This window comes from Amphibalanus amphitrite, unplaced genomic scaffold (assembly GCF_019059575.1).
Source record: "Amphibalanus amphitrite isolate SeventyFive unplaced genomic scaffold, NRLGWU_Aamphi_draft 000201F_arrow, whole genome shotgun sequence".
NCBI lineage: Eukaryota > Metazoa > Arthropoda > Thecostraca > Balanomorpha > Balanidae > Amphibalanus > Amphibalanus amphitrite.
Genome location: NW_024881696.1, coordinates 107,198 through 125,081, shown reverse-complemented (window position 1 = coordinate 125,081; position 17,884 = coordinate 107,198). Strand labels below are relative to the sequence as shown.

General features: G+C 48.0%; 3 protein-coding genes across 4 annotated transcripts in view; 2 read left to right on the top strand and 1 right to left on the bottom strand.

Moving 5' to 3' along the window:
• The first annotated feature begins 3,299 nt into the window (after nt 1–3,299).
• On the top strand, nt 3,300–6,700 carry LOC122384869 (EF-hand calcium-binding domain-containing protein 9-like). The gene is made up of 5 exons (XM_043372656.1): nt 3,300–3,613; nt 4,738–4,886; nt 5,232–5,432; nt 5,733–5,879; nt 6,415–6,700. Exons 1-5 carry the CDS (start codon nt 3,481–3,483, stop codon nt 6,433–6,435), a joined length of 651 nt encoding a protein of 216 aa, XP_043228591.1. The 5' UTR covers nt 3,300–3,480; the 3' UTR covers nt 6,436–6,700.
• On the bottom strand, nt 6,698–17,240 carry LOC122384867 (V-type proton ATPase subunit B). Its single transcript, XM_043372653.1, has 9 exons — nt 17,020–17,240; nt 13,976–14,130; nt 12,806–12,977; nt 12,038–12,177; nt 11,395–11,541; nt 10,596–10,926; nt 9,067–9,254; nt 8,141–8,270; nt 6,698–7,385 (listed from the first exon to the last, which is right to left on the bottom strand). Exons 1-9 carry the CDS (start codon nt 17,102–17,104, stop codon nt 7,234–7,236), a joined length of 1,500 nt encoding a protein of 499 aa, XP_043228588.1. The 5' UTR covers nt 17,105–17,240; the 3' UTR covers nt 6,698–7,233.
• LOC122384868 (protein TEX261-like) overlaps nt 17,143–17,884 on the top strand; it is a 34,308-nt gene continuing 33,566 nt past the window's right edge. Inside the window, exons 1-2 of one of the 2 annotated variants that reach the window (XM_043372655.1) lie at nt 17,143–17,240; nt 17,849–17,873. In XM_043372655.1, the coding sequence (XP_043228590.1) occupies nt 17,205–17,240; nt 17,849–17,873 (61 nt within the window). In that variant the 5' untranslated portion in view covers nt 17,143–17,204. Of the gene's footprint in view, nt 17,241–17,525; nt 17,874–17,884 lie in introns of those variants that run through there. The other variant, XM_043372654.1, reaches the window with a different exon arrangement.

The following is a 17,884-nucleotide window of genomic DNA, read 5'->3' as shown; positions in this document are numbered from 1 at the left end:
GCATCGCACTTGACGGAGACTGCGCTCTGACGCCGCCGAGACAAACGACATAAGAGCGGCGTTTAGCGGCGCCCATGTGCGCCAGGTGTGTCGACGGCCCGGGCCACGGGCACCGGATGTCGCGACTGGGATCGAAGCTGAGCTATGGATATTGCATGCGACTGGTGATCTGTTCATGGTTGACTTTAAGTCGGTCAGAGATGACTACTGATCGGACGTTGCAGGTAGTACGTCATTGAGATGCTGTGCAAGGTCGAGATATATCAGTTTTACGTCACCCCATGTCCTTTTTCCAGAGGCTCAACATCCGGTGACCCGACCAAACCTCTCAGTTTCATAACAGCTCCCAGGTTTCCTACATGACCCGGACGAGAAGCCACCAGGAGCGGCGGGAGTGAGTCGCCTCCCTGCCGACTGTCGGGCGGCCACTGGACCGTGGCCGAGCCGCGGACCCCCGCCGTCCCCGCCGCCGCCGCCGCCGGCCGGCACGTGCTGCATGTTAATGCGGCGCGACTGGCGCTAATGTGACGCGCCGCCGTGCAGCCGGCGGCGGCCGGTGCGGCGGCTGCTCGCGCCGGTCAGGTGCGCTGTAACTCCGCCAATCATTGCCGATTGGGAGGCAGGTGAAAACGCCGCCATACGGGTACTATATGCCGGCTCGTTATTGATCCCGAAACAGCGAGCGCGCGTGCCGATCTGTGCCAGCTTGTCGCGCGCGCGGAGGTCGCCCGACTCCCGCCGCGACTCCCGCGGGTTCCGGGCTGCGGCGAACTCCAAACAATGACTCCCCGTGGAGTCGCTAATGAGTCAACCACGGTCACCTCTTACCCAGAAGGGTAAGCGGTTGAGGCCATGAAGCCTCAAAATCTCATGACCGGGATTATCATAACATCCAGATGGTAGCTAAATGAAATAATCGCAACCATATTTTTAATGTAGCCCTTACTCCAACCATATAACAATCAGTGCAGTGCCCAATTTTTGACTCACTTACCGTTAAGTGCTGTTGGCCTTCTATCAGGGGCACCCAATTTATAATTTCTAACATTTTTAAGCACACTCAAACGTCACAATTATTTTATTAAATTGTTTTGTTGATGAAATTTAATCCGTACGGACGACAAGCTGACTATAGACCCTAAACTGTCCTTAGAGCCCGCTCTGACAAGACAGCTTGTTGACCGAATCACGAGACGGGCGCCTGATCTGCCACGCCACTAAAGATGACATGTATGTTGTGCACTGTCCGGCAATTAAAACCGTTTCATGAGCAGTCATATTCCAGGCATGGTTGTTGCACGCAGACAAGCGAACCACATCCAGGGAAGCAAATGACCTCACGACCGGCCGAGTCGGGCCTGCGGCGGCCCCATTGTGGCTCACCACAAAAGCGGGCAACGGGAGCAGCTGGGCACGGCCACACTGCGAGCACTTGTCACCGAAAACCTCCCACACACGGCGCCATTCACATGGAAAAACAGCGCCCCAAGGGTGGCCGGCATTGAATTCAGGACAGGGGACGGTCGCGACGGAACACTACACGGCAGCTTTGTGATGACGTTTGGGGAGGGGGTGAGACGCCCGTTCAGGACGGCTAGAGGGGTGCATTGCGGTCCAGAAATGGTATAGTCGAGCTCTACGCGGTGCTGTGCTTGCGTAGTAATGGATGACAGAGCGTGAAACCCAAATAAGGTAAACTATTGAAATGTGTTACATTCGGTGTCAGTCCATCGACAGCGATGCATAAGTTGATTTCGAGAAGGACGATTGATAAGGGCTGTGAAAGAATTCCGAAGTCAATAGGGACATGCATACAAAGCTATTCTTAGCACCTAGCTCATTCCCTTACAATCAATAAACTTTACTTAATTTCAATGTCAGGGCAGGTTTGTGAATGATCCAGGGCAGTGACTACACCCCATCCCCATCACAGAGCACTGAACTTCACCCCAACCTTTCGCCAGACAATACCCCGGCCGTGTTCTTGACGAAGAAACAGAGAGCAGCTCTTCACAGCAAATATCATGCACTCGGCTACAAAAACACCAAGAGTGCCGACATGTGAGAATGCGGGATGACTGAAACTATTCCCTGGTGCGTGCTGCAGGGGTCGATTTCGAGTGCCGGCTCAGAGGGGTCGGAGCGGACGGCAGGGGAGCGGGACGGGATCAGAAGCTCGGCGGTCCTCTCAGCGATGGTGCTTGTAGGGGTGTTCAAAAGTGGTTAAAGACCTCCCGCAGAGGTGCCGAAGCGAGGTCAGGTGCGCTGGAATAGCTCGGGAGAGACTGTGGAACAATTTTGTGGCGGAGTATAGTCTGAAGAGCATTCCGTTGGTTGAAACGGTAATGGTATAAGTGGTAGGTTAGAAGAGGTTGAAGTGGTCTCCCATCACAAATGGAATGCGGACGATCATGCCAAGTGCAAAGGCAATATAATATTCAAAACGGCGTCAAACGCCAGAGAATCGTGTGCTAGCATCATTTGTAGAAAAAGCCCATTATAAGCATCTAACAGCAATTGGAAAAGTGAGCGTAGTGTTATCGAGTCGCACAGCTAACTACAACTTTCAAACCGATGATGTGCATGTGAAGAAATGATGGCTATATGCACAAGCTTTACTCCTTACTCACTGAACAGACCAGAGCTGACCTGAAGAGCTGACCGGCGCGTGCAGCCACTCCGACTCTGTCTCGCCTCGCGGCAGAGCGGCCCATCCGGTTGCCGACGCGGCAGCTCTTCATTTGGCCGGTATCGCCGACGGGCTCCGATTGGACCGTCCTTATCGGAAATTGGCGGATCGCCGTTACGAATGGCCGGCTCGGCCCACTGGCACCTCGGAGCGCCAACGCTAATAGCTGTCACGACCACGCAAAGTAGCTAAATTGCGCCGCAATCTGACCAATGTCGCCACCGTGCTGAGAGAACAAAGCCTTTATGTCGATGTAATTTGCCGTTGTGTGACTTTCGATATAACCTCTGTCGCTGAGAGCCCAGGCAGCCAAGGGTATAGGATGACATGAGTCTTATTTACAATAGGTATAGCTAATTAGGTGGTTATTCATCGATAGATTATAAATTAGAATGACAGAGCCCTAAAGAAACGATGCATTTATTGAATCAGTGGTCCTTGTCGCAAAATAAAAAGGATTTCATCCTCGCACATGGTTTGGAAAACTGACTCATTTCACATTACTTTGACGCTGAAGTTATGAGTTGGTTATGACTTACGAGTACATGAAAATAGGGCACCTTCTTCATTTCGCAGGTTCCTTAGCACTTGATCGAAGTAGTCATAGCAATAAATTGGCAATGACAATAAAACAGCATTGAAACAAAGCGTGAAACGAATCAAATATTGACAGACGACTGAATTTGCTAGAACCCACAACGCTTAATCAGGCTTATAAGATAGTGAAAGTATAAACATTGCAAAGCCCACACAAAACGTTACAGATCAAGCCACCAACTGAGTGCACCATCATGGAAGTCCGATCTGTTCTGCTGAAATCATTTCACTTGGATCCAAGTTTTTCTCTGATGACAGTGCGATCAGCCGTTCTCAGCATGGAATTGTTCAACCTGCTTGATATTCACGGTACATCAGCGATTAACGGTAAGTGCATGCGGAATGCCTACCGGGAAGGGTGGGGCCTCAAAAGACGGAGAAATCGACCATCATTCTAATTTAGCCGTGAGGCTGACAATCATCGAATATCTTCGGCTGGTGTTGTGCCAAAAGATTGGCGTGATAAATCAGCGTACATTTACAAAACTATGATGAACATAACCTGTGCCTGGAGCCTCGTCAGACTGTTGACATGCGATGCTCTCAATCAAGGCCATTCATAGGCCCCGTCGGCTGAAAAACTGATCGTACTCGTAGTGTATGTAGGTATAGGTGTGTGTATGTGTATGTGTACATGTATATGTGTTTGTCCGTCAAGGATGTTGTAATAAATTGATGATGATGATGATGATGATAAGCGCACGTTGATAACAAATGCACATCACCGAGCATATGATCATTTGTGTTCAAACGCACATGCACAATTTGATTGAAAAATCGAGCTTATGGCTCAGCCGGTTGGTTTCAGTCTCGCGATTAAACGGTTGTGTCAATGCTCACGTTCTCCTACATATGTGTAAACTCAACTATAATTTGTAGATTGCATTTTTTTTTAACCAAACTGCTGGTTAAAGGCCGCCCCACACTGGACCTCGCATGCGGGTTGCGAGTTTTTGGGTTTTCGGGTTTCTTCAAAATCAAATAATACAATCTAGGCTGAGTGACCCACACTACCATCAAACAAGCGAGTCTGCATGTTTTTAGCTTGCGAGCGACCTTGCATTGCATTCCAAAAGTTGATTTTGAGTCAACTTTCGATTTTCCTCGCTGCGAGGTCTGCGAGTTCTGCGAGGTTTGCGGTTTTTTCGTTGGAGCCGAATTTTGGTTCGTTGCACTGGTATTGCGACTATATGTAAGTTTCTGAAGGTGTACCGGCTTCACTGCATTCATGAAGTTACCATAAGGAAACGGTCTAATCACACTATGAATTAGTATTATGCCCGCAAACTCAAAACCCGCAAGCCCGCAACCCGCATGCGAGTTCCAGTGTGGGGCGGCCTTAAAAAGTCAAGCCCTAAAGACATACTCTTTCTCTTAATTCCGAATGTGATGACAGAAGTACGACTGGTCAGCTAAAACGTGTGACCTATACTAACTCCCTTGTGCCCCAGACGTCATATTCTGCGCGTGGCTGCGCAGCTGCACAAACCTCAAGGGCCACCAGGTATACGACCTGTTTGAACTGTTTGACGTCGACCGATCCGGGGAGATCGACTTTGACGAGTTCTACCTGTTCATCGCCATACTGGTCGCCGTCAAAGTACGTAAAATACAGGTGCATAAGTTGATAAGCGTAATGTGAAACCAGTAAGATGACGGACCAATATCATGGCTAAATTATAGTGATTAAGCTCGACTTACCAAGAAAGACAAGCCATATTTATAATCATTATGCTGCATTAGGCACGATACGGTTTGACTTTGAAACGACTTTTGGACAGAGATACTCGTAAATGCGCTAAAGAGTTTATCCGTTAACAGGACGAATGACGATGCTTATCAGCTCTTGACACAAAGGACTTCGCTGCCTATTACAGATAAACGTATTTCAAGAAACGACACAAGTTTTTGGTGTTCAATCTCTGTTTACATTCTCTGCCCACAGGACAAAGTGGAGAAGGAGTTTATCTACCGGCACTCGCGGGCCGTGTTCAACATCATGGACTTTGACCAGTCGGGCTCCGTGTCGGCCGAGGAATTCGAGAGGATCGGCTTCATGTTCAACTTCTACAGCACGGCCATCCGCTCCATCTTCAAGGAGTTCGACGTGTCCGGAGACTCGGAGCTCGACTTCAAGGAGTTCAAGGTAGCCGCCCGGCTAGAGCTAGGGCATGTCGATAGTTTCAACGTCAAATGGTCAATTTGATATAAATGAGATGCTTTGAATGGCAGTTATTTTAAATAGCATTCCAATGACATCTAATCCATCGAGAAGTGGATATGAGCTAGTGAGAGCAGCCTGTGAAAGATCGGTACATGAATTTGAAATTATTTTATGACGTGAATGTAATGAAGTGCCTATTTTCAACATGATCATGATGATTGATGATTTGATGATAGTGGTCTATGTTTCAGGACATGATCATCCTCGACCCTCCTTCCGCAGCTGTTTGCGATGGCGTGCATTGACCAGCAGCGGGCCATCTGGCTGAAGGAGCAGCGGAAGCAGTTGCAGCGCAGCCAGCTCAAGTTCCTCACAGAGAACAAGGAGCTGCTGCTCTCCTTCCTCCGCAGGAGCGGCACCATCATCAAGGTAAGCGGCAACGTGACGAATCCACCGTTATTGCAGGGGATAGAGCGCAGCAGAACGGGACCGGCAAACATAATGGCAATTCCGTACAATCTCAGCAGTGTGATTGCTCATGTCGTTATTGTTTTTCATAAGCATTGGCAATAGGAAGAAAAAATGAAGTTTCGTATATCGTTGAGAGCTGTTGCGAGGAGCATGATAAATGTAGGAAATATCATTAGAATATATGACCTTCTCGGAAAATGACCAAATGAATGAAAATGATTATTTATTGATGAATTGATGATATTTCGGTCACAGACCTTCGTCTAAATCGAATTCGTGAAATCGTACAAAAATCGCATTTCACTCGCTACTTTTGCCTTGTACGATTTCACGAATTCGATTTAGACGAAGGTCTGTGACCGAAATATCATCAATTCATCAATAAATAATCATTTTCATTCATTTGGTCATTTTCCGAGGAGAAGGTCATATATTCTAATGATACTTCCTACAGAAAAAATGAAGTTTAAATCCATCAATCCTCCATCCACAGCGGCCAGGAGTCGAAGACTGAGGACGGTCGTACGCCTGCGAACGCCCGCTTTAAAGTGGAGTGGAGACGGGACGTCATCAACCGTCCATGCCTGATCGGCAGCGTGGTGCACCGTCCACCCAGAGTTCCACAGATCATTGGTATGCGTGTGATTACACAGTGTGCGTGCAGTTAATTGCATGCATTGTTTGTTATTTAAATGCGGTAAACTGACGTTTTTCTGCGATGGTCTTTCTCGGTTTCATGACCCGATTGCTAACTTGGCCAATGAAGAGTTCCCATGTTAGTTTGTGTATAGTGTATATTTTTCCATCATCAGCCACACAAGATGATCGTTCGCTACATTCATCCGGGCCTCGTCAGCCACTGATTCCATTCGATATACATTTATGGCTGCTGACCGTCTTCAGCAAATTATAACTGAATGTGATCCATCACTTAGACGCGCGCCGTCGAGCTACGCATCTCACCCACATGGAATGTATATCGACGACGCAATTCGCACTATCTACACAAGACGCTCACACTGAGGACAGGGCGCACAGGCACACACTGGCCACTGGACCAGCCGCGCTCCCTTCGACATATATGATCCACCTATCGCCAATATATGTACACGGCCATGGCTTTGAACGGTAACAAATATACATGCCTCAAAACGAATTCGCACAAACGTGCCGATAAAAACGTACTGGGCACGGTCTACCAAATGGCCGAAAATTAACTCACACTTTGACGCAGCGATGCACTTTAGAGACACCTAGCGGCGATTGCGGGAGACTGAAGTTGACCTACCACACACGGCGCGGCGCTGGCTGCTCAGTTGTTATCCGCAGTGCTCTTGTTCTCACGCGGGTAGAACTCGGCGATGGTGCTGGCCGGAATTCGCTTGAGCATCTCCTTGGGGAAGATACGCAGCAGCTGCCATCCGATGTCGAGCGACTCGAACACCGAGCGGTTCTCGTAGTTGCCTGGCGAAGAGAGAGTGCCGGTTACAAAAGAAGTCCGACGTGGAGCACGGAGCTGATAACTGGTGCGTCAAAATGACAATGGCCTGTGATTTGCACTTTTAGGGCGCTCGGAATTCAGAGGTCGTTGACAAAGACGACCAGTTTCATCTTATTTCGCTATAATTGTCATTTGACATTTCAACCGTGAATTCATCAAGCCTTGAAGAGAAGCCTGGTGGATATGCGTTATACAATAAACAGCGCACCTGAATAGGCATTTCTCATAGCATGGAAATGTTGAAAGAAGCGAAGGAAATGGACGAAAAGCGTCACATGTGACCCAGCAAGCCAGAACAATAAAAAGTGTAAAAACGCCGAAGCCACACTCGTTAAATGGTCAACGGTCATGGGCCGAGTTAACAAGACTTCTCCCAGCTTTTCAGCACTAAACTACGCAGTATACGACAATACATAAACTTTTTTAAATGACGTAATTACTTCCCAATTCAGGTTAGCATTACTCATAAGTCGGTTGGCGACTCGGACACCTGACATTTATCGACTAATGACTAAAATATTCCTCAACTGCAAATGTTACGACGCATCAGGTCACTTTACATTATCAAATGGACCATCAAAACCAATGAGGTAACGATGACAGCGTGGTCGCCAACAGGCACTATGCCAGACCAATGACTGATCGGCTTTCACTCAATCAATTCTGACACGCCGCTTAACAAAGGACCTCAACCCCTCCACCCACCACCCCGACTCACCCTGTGTGATGAAGTGCTTCTCGAACTTGGTCAGGAACTCGAGGTAGAGCAGATCGTCGGCCGTCAGGGCCTCCTCACCCACCACAGCCTTCATGGCCTGCACGTCCTTGCCGATGGCGTAGCACGCGTACTGAGAGAGCACAGGAGAACAGGGCGGGGCGTTAGTGGTGAGATACGCCCGGCGTGGGGCAATGCGGGATGTAACAGATGGTGATTATGATTTACGGTTACAGGAAGTGCGGCTACATAGTAATAATGTCTCACTAAAACTACAGAAAATGAAGATCCAGAGTTACGGCTGACCTAAATTAACGCATTATCTCTGAGGAAACGCGCAGTATATTTTGAATATTTAAATGCTCCTACGCAAGTCCATTTGCTGCAAAGTTCATTTCAGAGAACGCATCGGGAAAACTCTGAACAAAGTGCCTAGCTTCATACTCGCAGCACTGTCAAAGCGCACAGCACCCTCGTCCGAGAGACCACGCATTAGCCGCACATTCCCGCCCACGGCTATACCAAAGTTTGAATTGACTCAGAACTATCGACGCACATCATTTAACGTGCCTATTCAGAGTGACAAAACTATCAGGAAGTCACCGACGCATGCCGAAGTTAAAGTGGCGACTTTAAATAAGTGCCCCTAAAATAGCTCTGCAGATGAGCTTCCTTCACCCTGGACGTTACAAGTGAAAGTAAACCTAAGTACAATTGATGTCCAGCCCACATCCCGCACCCTTTCATACCCGATCAATACTTAAACACGGCAAAAGCGTGATAAATAACTACCAACAGGAGCCTTCAACGGTAAGCTATCAACGGAATCTAGAGTCAAGCCCACAGTAGGGACTACTGTGCTTCCCAGCCTCCCATCCCAACACGCTCAGCATATATGTATAATCCCGCACAGCCGCGGACGTGCTCACCAGCTGGTTGGAGACATCGGCGTGGTCCTTGCGCGTCATGCCCTCGCCGATGGCCGACTTCATCAGACGGCTGAGAGACGGTAGCACGTTGATCGGCGGGTAGATCTGCCGGTTGTGCAGCTGCCGGTCCACGTAGATCTGACCCTCGGTGATGTATCCGGTCAGATCCGGAATCGGATGGGTGATATCTGGAGAAGGCGAGAAACTGGAGGTTAGAAGTGATATATATGGATAGATGTTCGGAAAAACAGCAATCAGTAGGTAAAGAAACAAAGTTATAGGGTGGTCTAGTTAGGAAGCTGTGTCTTCCTCACTTTATGGTACACCGAAACTTAAAACTTTGCTTTTACTTTCTGGCGTAAAAAAATTAACACCCAACTTTGTTTCGTTATTCTAGAAAGTTTATGGACCGGCGGGCGGTAGCGGTAACGGCGCTTCTCATCGGTAACGACGCACCTGTAGCGTTCTTCACCATTGTGCCCGAGTTTCGTTCGGTCGGATACTCGCATTTCAATTGGCGGGTTAGATAATCGACAAGTGCGTCATAGGCTAGCGCCATAGCCGTCACCGGTGCGTCAGAAAGATGTTAATGACCCCAGCAGCTGCATCTGTTTATCACCAGAATAACAAGATTCAGACGGCAGCTCATTGTTCTCGCTAGTTCCACCGCCGCCGGCGCCCGTTACACGCCCATAAAACGCCCACGAACAACTCAGCTCACATCGTGATCAATTCAACCATGAACAGAAAGTGCAGCGACGGCGCACGAGCCGCCTACAGCAGCTGGAGGCCATACGACGGAGAGCCGAGAGGTACGCAGCGGCCACAACGTTCCCACGGCCGGAGGAGACTGTACCCAAAGTTACCGCGCCAGCCCTCACATGCGGAAGCAGCCGGAGGCATACAAGCGAGGAGCTGCATGCGGCAACTTGGCTGACTGAGTTCGACTCGCTCGCTCGGCCGAGTTGGGTCACATGCCACGAACAGCTGTTTAACTTTGTCGTGTGTCAATGGCAGGTGCATTGTGCGAGCCGGCCGAGGGTGTTGGTTCTGATGGCTCCTATCGGGATCGGATTGTACCCCGCACTCCAGCCGACAGAGCTGGGGGTTTCTGAGTCTAGGGCGGTTCAAAGACTAGTTGGGATGCCACGAGCGCTGGCGGAGGGGCGTTGCGCCAAGGCACACTTGCTCATCTATCTCAGTATGCTCTAATCCCTTCAGGTACGCTGTGTGGATTACACATCGTCTAAAATTGGACCCGGGACGAAACTGCGACACGGCCAGGCCGGAACTTAAAAAAATATAGCCCCTCTAATGTGGCTACAATAATTTGAAACTACGCAGCAACTAAAAACTAAAAGCGATCACAGAGCAATTTTCCGCCAGTAACTTTTCAGCATATCGTACTACCGTTTCTTCAAAATTTAAACTAAATCAATCATCTACCGAAATCCATACAAACCCTATTTCAAGCCAGTACAACTTTCTCTAATCCTCCAAGCTCCATCCCCTCTCCCACACACACTCACCATCGTTGGGCATGGTCAGAATGGGGATCTGCGTGATGGATCCGTTCCTGCCCTCCACACGGCCGGCCCGCTCGTAGATGGTGGCCAGATCGGTGTACATGTATCCGGGGAAACCACGCCGTCCGGGCACCTCCTCACGGGCAGCCGACACTTCTCGCAGCGCCTCGGCGTACGAGGTCATGTCGGTGAGGATGACCAGCACGTGCTTCTCGCACTGGTAGGCCAGGAACTCGGCCGTGGTGAGCGCCAGACGCGGCGTGATGATACGCTCGATGGTCGGGTCGTTGGCCAGGTTCAGGAACAGACACACGTTCTCCATGCTGCCGTTCTCCTGTGGAAAGGAGGGAGGGGGAGGGGTGGTTGTTAACGATCCCAGTGATTCTTGGTGGTCGATGAGTTTAGGTTTTAGTGTGCATGAGCTACAATGGTCGCTAACGTTGATATTGGAACTGTGAGAAAAACAAAATGGTGGTCTATGAGTCACAGTGAAGCCCATGTGCTTCAGGTTTCAAACACTGAGCTATCATGTCGAGACGAACCCAGATAATGAGATAAGCACCAATGACCATCATTCAGTACACAAGATATCGAGCACGATAACGATACATTTTACAAAGCAACATGATCCCATGATACCCAGCGTGAAGCGCCAGTGCATCTTTTGAACCATACACTAAATTTTGAGCGTGAAGTACTTTCAAACCATAACGAGAAACATCACTAAACCAGCCTTCAAAACGCCATTAGCTAACATCCGAAGCCTACATGCGAGCCAAAAACGCATCCTCAGCGTCCTCACCTCGAAGTCCTGCTTGAAGAATCGGGCGGCCTCCATGTTGACACCCATAGCGGCGAACACGATGGCAAAGTTGTCGCTGTGGTCGTCCATGACCGACTTGGTGGGCAGCTTGACCAGACCGCCCTGCCTACAGATCTGGGCGGCGATCTGCACAGCACAAGACGCAGAGAAAAGAGCACAGTTAGTGGGCTTATTCGGATAAAACGAATGGAGCACAGGTGTAAGGGCAAGAATACTGGGACTATACATGTAACTGAAGGTTCATAGGTCCCGAGGTATGGTATTTAGCGACTTCTATCAAGCGATACAACATCGATGCTGTAAAACTTAACAAGAACCATAGAAATATGGATTCAACATGACAAAATACAATAGCTGAACATTGCTCATTATATACAGCAATAAGCACAGGGTGGATGCGCCATGTAATTACCCCCCACAAGCAGCAAGTTAACACCAACCGTGACCTATGGCAGCCAGAGTGTCCGTTCCCCATGGCGACACCTTACACCAGAAAACAAATTGGACGTCATCAAACACCAAAACATGCGCACATGAAACATGACGCCGCACTGCTACATCATTTTGTCTTTACCTAATCATTCTGACTTTGACTCTGACTCCGCATCTGACTCTATCTCACCTCGTTGTGAGGCAGACCGGCGGCAGAGAAGATCGGGATCTTCTGTCCACGGGCAATCGAGTTCATCACGTCGATGGCAGAGATTCCCGTCTGGATCATCTCCTCCGGGTAGATACGCGACCACGGGTTGATGGGCTGACCTGGAGCACCAGTCACGGTCACGGTCACGTTATGGTCGTAAGAACGTCAAAGGAGTCAGCAGCCATGCGAAAGGAATGGCAGGGTAGTGGGGATTCAGCTGAGACTGGTGTACTGAAAAAGGATGAGGCCATTACATTGACGATTGCTTATCATCGGAAGACTAGTGACACGACAAGCATTTTGTTAGCACCGGTATGTCCTTTCCCAAGAGTGCTGAAGTTAATGTAGAGTGAAACATTAAGCAGCCTCGACTCGAAGCCGCATTTCGCATAGAGCTAATAAAAGATGTTCGCTGTCAGCGTAACTTATACCGGAACAGGGACAACAACGCATAACTCACCATCTAATTGAGCTGATCAGAATTGACGGCAATAGCAAAAACGCAATATCGTTTCCCGGTATCAGGGAACTTATTTCATTAGCTCTCCCAGATGCTCTAATTGCACATACGTGAATGCCGACACCACAGCATGCAAACCTATATTGCTCGCATATCATCCCTACCAATCACACAATATAATCTCTTCCGCCCTATATCCGCAAAAAGTACCGTCAATACTCCCCCGTCTACCCCACCATCCACCACACACTACCGGGCAGCTGCTTGCCGCGTTCAGTAAGCCATACCCTGGATATCAAGGAAGTCCTCGGCCAGCACGGGCGGTCCCTTGTCGATGGGCTTGCCGGAGCCGTTGAAGACGCGGCCCAACATGTCCTCGGAGACGGGAGTGCGCAGGATGTCGCCGGTGAACTCGCAAATCGTGTTCTTGGCGTCAATGCCCGAGGTACCCTCGAACACCTGCGGACAAGGTATACTTAATTAAATTCACCGAGAGGAAAGGCAGTGTCGAAAACACTGTGAGAAAACAGCAGGTTAAAAACACTACCGATAAAGTGCGAAATTCACCTACAGATAATGCTCCAATTGCAAGATGCCAACAAGTCAAAGTAAGTTACCGGCATTCGAAACCAAGTAAATTACAATGACAGTTTCGCGTCTTAAGATAAAACACATTTTCGCCAGGTTTACGGTAGGCAAGCCCCGATGACGTATTCCACACCCAACCGATAAAATCTCCGTAGCTGCGATCAGGACCGTTTCCTACACATACCAAGCACGTTCCGCGTAGTGGCGCCATAGCTGGACAATGGCCATTCTCTGGCCGGCGGTCGGGAGCTCAGCACCCACGGCACGAGCGGTCGGAGCGTGGCCGCCGGCTCGGCCGGATATACGGCACAATTTACAGTGGGCCGGTTTTATTTCCCCGGCCACAGGCGTGGGCACAATTTACGGCTCATCACGGCGAGGAAATGATGGCTGGGCCGCCATGAAAATTCGCCGCACGGCCGCCGGAGACGACCGCGGTCCAATACCGGGCCGCTGTCTGCCGGCGGGCCGTCCCCGCCCACCGCTCTCGGCGGCTCCACCGCCATCGGCAGTGGTAGTCATCCGCGGCATCGGTAGAACGTCTCTGTACCGATACCATCACCAACTCAGCCAAACTACCCCAGAAACCACACCACCACCCTAATCACCACCGACGTCTCCGGCACAAACATCACCACTCTCGGCAACATGACAATCAAAACCTACTTAAATCGGTATCGGCGACAGCAAACACAAATACAACGTAAATCCGATATCGGCTTCCCCCTCCTGTTCAGCCCAACCTTTATTCCAGACGACCCACAGTCCACCAAACCTAACACGGGGGCCAGAACTCATAAAAACACCAAAGTTTTAAAACTAACGTTACTAAGAGACAGGGATACCCCCACACCAGTCCCGCCGCTCACCTGTACGATGGCCTTGGATCCGCTGACCTCGAGCACCTGACCCTGGCGGTCAGTGCCATCTCCCAGAGTCAGGTTGACGATCTCACCAAACTTGGGGAACTTGACGCCCTCGAGAATCACCAGGGGACCGTTGACGCCCGACACGGTCTTGTAGGCTGTCGAGGGAAGAAGGAAGACGTTGGTGAGATGACCTCAGGAGTGTAGTATAAATATGATGAATGTGATGAGTGTATGTCAAAAGGTGTGGCGGGGTGAGTGTCACGCAGCACAGGACAGAAAATGGCGCACCGTGACGTCAAGCACACCACCAAAAGCACCCACAAGCTCACCATAAATCAGCATTTGGCCTAAATTCGCAATGCTAAATGGCAGTTGTAAATTAGGATCGATGCAATTCTTTGAACTAAGAATCGTTATCACATCGCTAAATCGATGCTGATGACTAGACTAGTGCAGTGACCAGACTAGCCTACTCTATCCACTAATCAAATGGACGATAGTGCACCGCCGCAATACCGATACTAGTCGCGAGTAGTGCACGCTTATGACGCATTCATCTCAATACCCGGGAGCACAATCATGCTTTACGCCAAACGCGTTCCAGCCAATAACCTGTCCCTGAATGCTACGGCGACCTATGCAAATGTATGGCTTCACTGCGCTCAGCACGTAATGAATACATGTCCCTGTTGGTGGAACATAATAATAGCATCATGTAACGGACCTTGGCCAGAAAGTACTGGATAAAAGCAAGTTATAATATGCCGATTTCATGCCAGGAGTCACCACACGAATTCGTCCCCTTTTTAATCAGCATTAACACCGGCACCTACAGACCCGGACCCGGTTTAAGACAGACTACTGTATTCATAATAGTCAATACGTCATTACGAAGATTGGATGGTTAATCACTCGGTGGTCCCGGAACCCGTTTACATTGACCAGACTCAAGGCGAAGCAAAGCAACCCACAGGTTACAGTATTACGACTGGCAATATACCAGCGCAGCAGCTGGGGACTTCAGCACTTAGTCCGAATGCTCGGATATTTAGCAGTTTCATAGCAATGAGGCCCTGGGCACCAGGCCAGGGATAGCAAGATACCTAGCAAGATACCTATCAGCAAGATACCTATTCAATTATACCTTTACTCCTCACTAAGAACAAACTGTATTCACTTGGTCTGGCAGAAAAATAAATAGTCGATTGCTAGCAATTGTCCACTGAGCCAAGTTCCTGCCACGAATATTTAAACGGCGCTATAGCGATCGAGTTGCACGAGATCGTAATGGAGGTCTTTTCACATGGAGGGCCACAAGCCTCTGCAACAGCCCACCAATTTATGCTGAAGCATCGATATTTTACATAAAACATTCATAAATGCATAAAACTGCACAGGGAGCCGAGCCCAGTGTACCTATTGAATATTGCATTTGTATCCTTAGCATCAGGTGATCTAATTGTCACAATCAAATTATCAGATTAATCAATGCATACATAGCCTAGAGCGTCGTATGTCATATATCGCAGGCCTCAATCAATAAATTGTAGGTAACTAAAATCGTAAAAACAAAGATGCAACCTTTGATCGTAGTTTAGGGAGGGGCAATTTTTGGCATTGACAAGTTAATGCCTGAGGTACCTACTCAGGGCTTTGATAGGCCTTCTTGTGAGCTTTCAGGACTCAGGTGGTTTCTGTAATCTGTTCTTGTTATACCAAATGTTAGGATTAGAAGATCTCCAGGAGAGGAGACAGGTAGGTATCTGCCCCACGACCCACGTCCATTCTAGGGTGGCTCAGAACCAAGTTCAGAGGCCTCTTGTACCAAAACACCACAATAGGTAGAATCAGGAAGCTGTTTTGTGTAGTTAGCTAGCCTACAGTGGTGAATTATGTTGCATAGGTAACTCATAATGAAAAGCCCATAGCTGAAAAAACTCAGTGGAATGTTTAAGTAAATTGTGCTGCAGGCCTTCATGTCAGTGTTCCTGGTTCCAAACTGGACTGTCATCAGTCATCACCTCTTGGTAGGCAGGACTGCTAAAGCTGCCAGGTAAGCAACATTATCCTGTCAAATATAGAATCAGTGGGGCCAATTATGATATGATTATCAATGATTTAGTGTTACAGTTCAGATTGCAATTGTCATTAAACCTTATCTTCAGTAAGACTGAGATTGAATGGGCCGGATCAACTATCAAGTCCCAGTGTAATTTTACCCGGAATGAAGAGGCAAATGTAATAAGAACTCGATAGTTTTATGGGACACTGGGACACACAAGCACATCAATTAGTCACTCCCTGCCTAGCCCAAAGCCTCTCAGTCTCACTGCTGCTTGTGCTGCATAGTGCATACCATGGCCCTGAAATGAGTTCCTACTGTTGAAATGGCAATTTTCAACAAAAAAGAGTAGCCCTTAATTGAAATGGACTGTCTCAGAAACAAGAATGCTAAATTAAGCGGCAGCTGAAACCACACCAGTGGGGAGCAGGAGGGAGCTATGCTAACCAGCCTGTACTCAGTAGGTACCTACTGGTACCAAGCAAGGATAACTGCAACATCAAATTTGAATGTGACATATGCATGATATTTAACTGATAAAAGTCTAGCTTCTCACTGGCTAGTACAACCCAATTCTTGCAATGCATTGTGAGCTGGGATGGGACAGTGCCTGCTGCCTGGTGATACAGCACCTGTTCCATAGATAGTAGATACCATACCGGTACAGATACTGTGAAAACTCCGCACTGCAGTTAGAAATAGTGTCACAGTAGGTACAAGAATACTCAGTGCATAATCTACCTTGCATCACATAACATTCACACAGGCTTAGCATCCAATACCAGCAATGATTGATTAAATTTAGCGTGGGTACTCAAAACCTGGCCCGTCCCTTAAAATACTAATGACTATCCATATTTCAGACTATATTTATGATACCAAAAACATTCGCAAGACATTTTGAATGCTGAATCTGTAAAAAGCATATGATTTGGCAGCTAAATAAAATAGATAGAAATAGCACTACTGAACTCAAACTCACTGATACGAGGCTGTGAGATGTAGTCTCTTGTGATCGCCATTGTGTGCTCAGTACGAGCCTGGTGTGGAGTCAAAGTCGTCGGCATCTTGCTGGCTGCTGGAACTTCCGCTTCGAATTAAATTTCAACGAATAACACTAAACTTAATTGAATACGACGGATTAGACCGGCCACAACCAGCGAAGAAATGCAGTCGTTGCTCGAAGAGAATCTTGTGTATCAGGTGATCCCAACAGCTGTTTGGGCTGTACTCCACACTGTGATGGTTCGCTTTGAATATTTCTTATTTTGCATTTAACTTATGATGAAAATCTATTTTATCGAAAAATGTGTAGAAATTATTCATTGAATGTGTACATGTTTCAAATTTTACTGAAATAAAGAGGTTCTATCAATTGAAGTACAGCAAATTGTGCTATGAAGGAATCTTGTGTTTGGTAGCATTCTGCATCGTAACTGGCGACAAATCTTGCGCAGTTGTTGCAAAATACTTATCCTGCCAAATTCTGTTTTTGTTGACTTCCTGAAGCCGAATGAGAATACGGCATTGGATATTTTCTTCAGATTAGCGGATTAGTCCTGTCGGCTTTTTTATGGGAAGGTTATGTGCATTGATGGTTAAAGCTTTGCGTAATGAAATTTACTAACTGATAAATCCAGATTGAAGCAAAAATATCTGGGCCGTAAGGACAATTATTCACCATTCAAGCATCACTGCACTGCTTAGTATCTGATCCTACATTTCGATATTTTATTTGCCAAAAAAAGGCATAGGCATAGATAAATATGTGGTTTCTAAATTTAGTAGGATGGCTTTCATTTCTTCTACAGATCTGTTTCTTCACTTTTGCCACAGGTGAGAATCAA

Coding starts and splice junctions, on each gene's coding strand:
- LOC122384869 (XM_043372656.1), top strand. CDS start 3,481: ATGGAAGTCCGATCTGTTCTGCTGAAATCATTTCACTTGGATCCAAGT. Junction 3,614..4,737: donor CGGTACATCAGCGATTAACG/GTAAGTGCATGC, acceptor CTTGTGCCCCAG/ACGTCATATTCTGCGCGTGG. Junction 5,433..5,732: donor TCGACTTCAAGGAGTTCAAG/GTAGCCGCCCGG, acceptor CTCCTTCCGCAG/CTGTTTGCGATGGCGTGCAT.
- LOC122384867 (XM_043372653.1), bottom strand. CDS start 17,104: ATGCCGACGACTTTGACTCCACACCAGGCTCGTACTGAGCACACAATG. Junction 14,131..17,019: donor CATCTCACAGCCTCGTATCA/GTGAGTTTGAGT, acceptor TTCCCTCGACAG/CCTACAAGACCGTGTCGGGC. Junction 7,386..8,140: donor GAAGCACTTCATCACACAGG/GTGAGTCGGGGT, acceptor TCTCTTCGCCAG/GCAACTACGAGAACCGCTCG.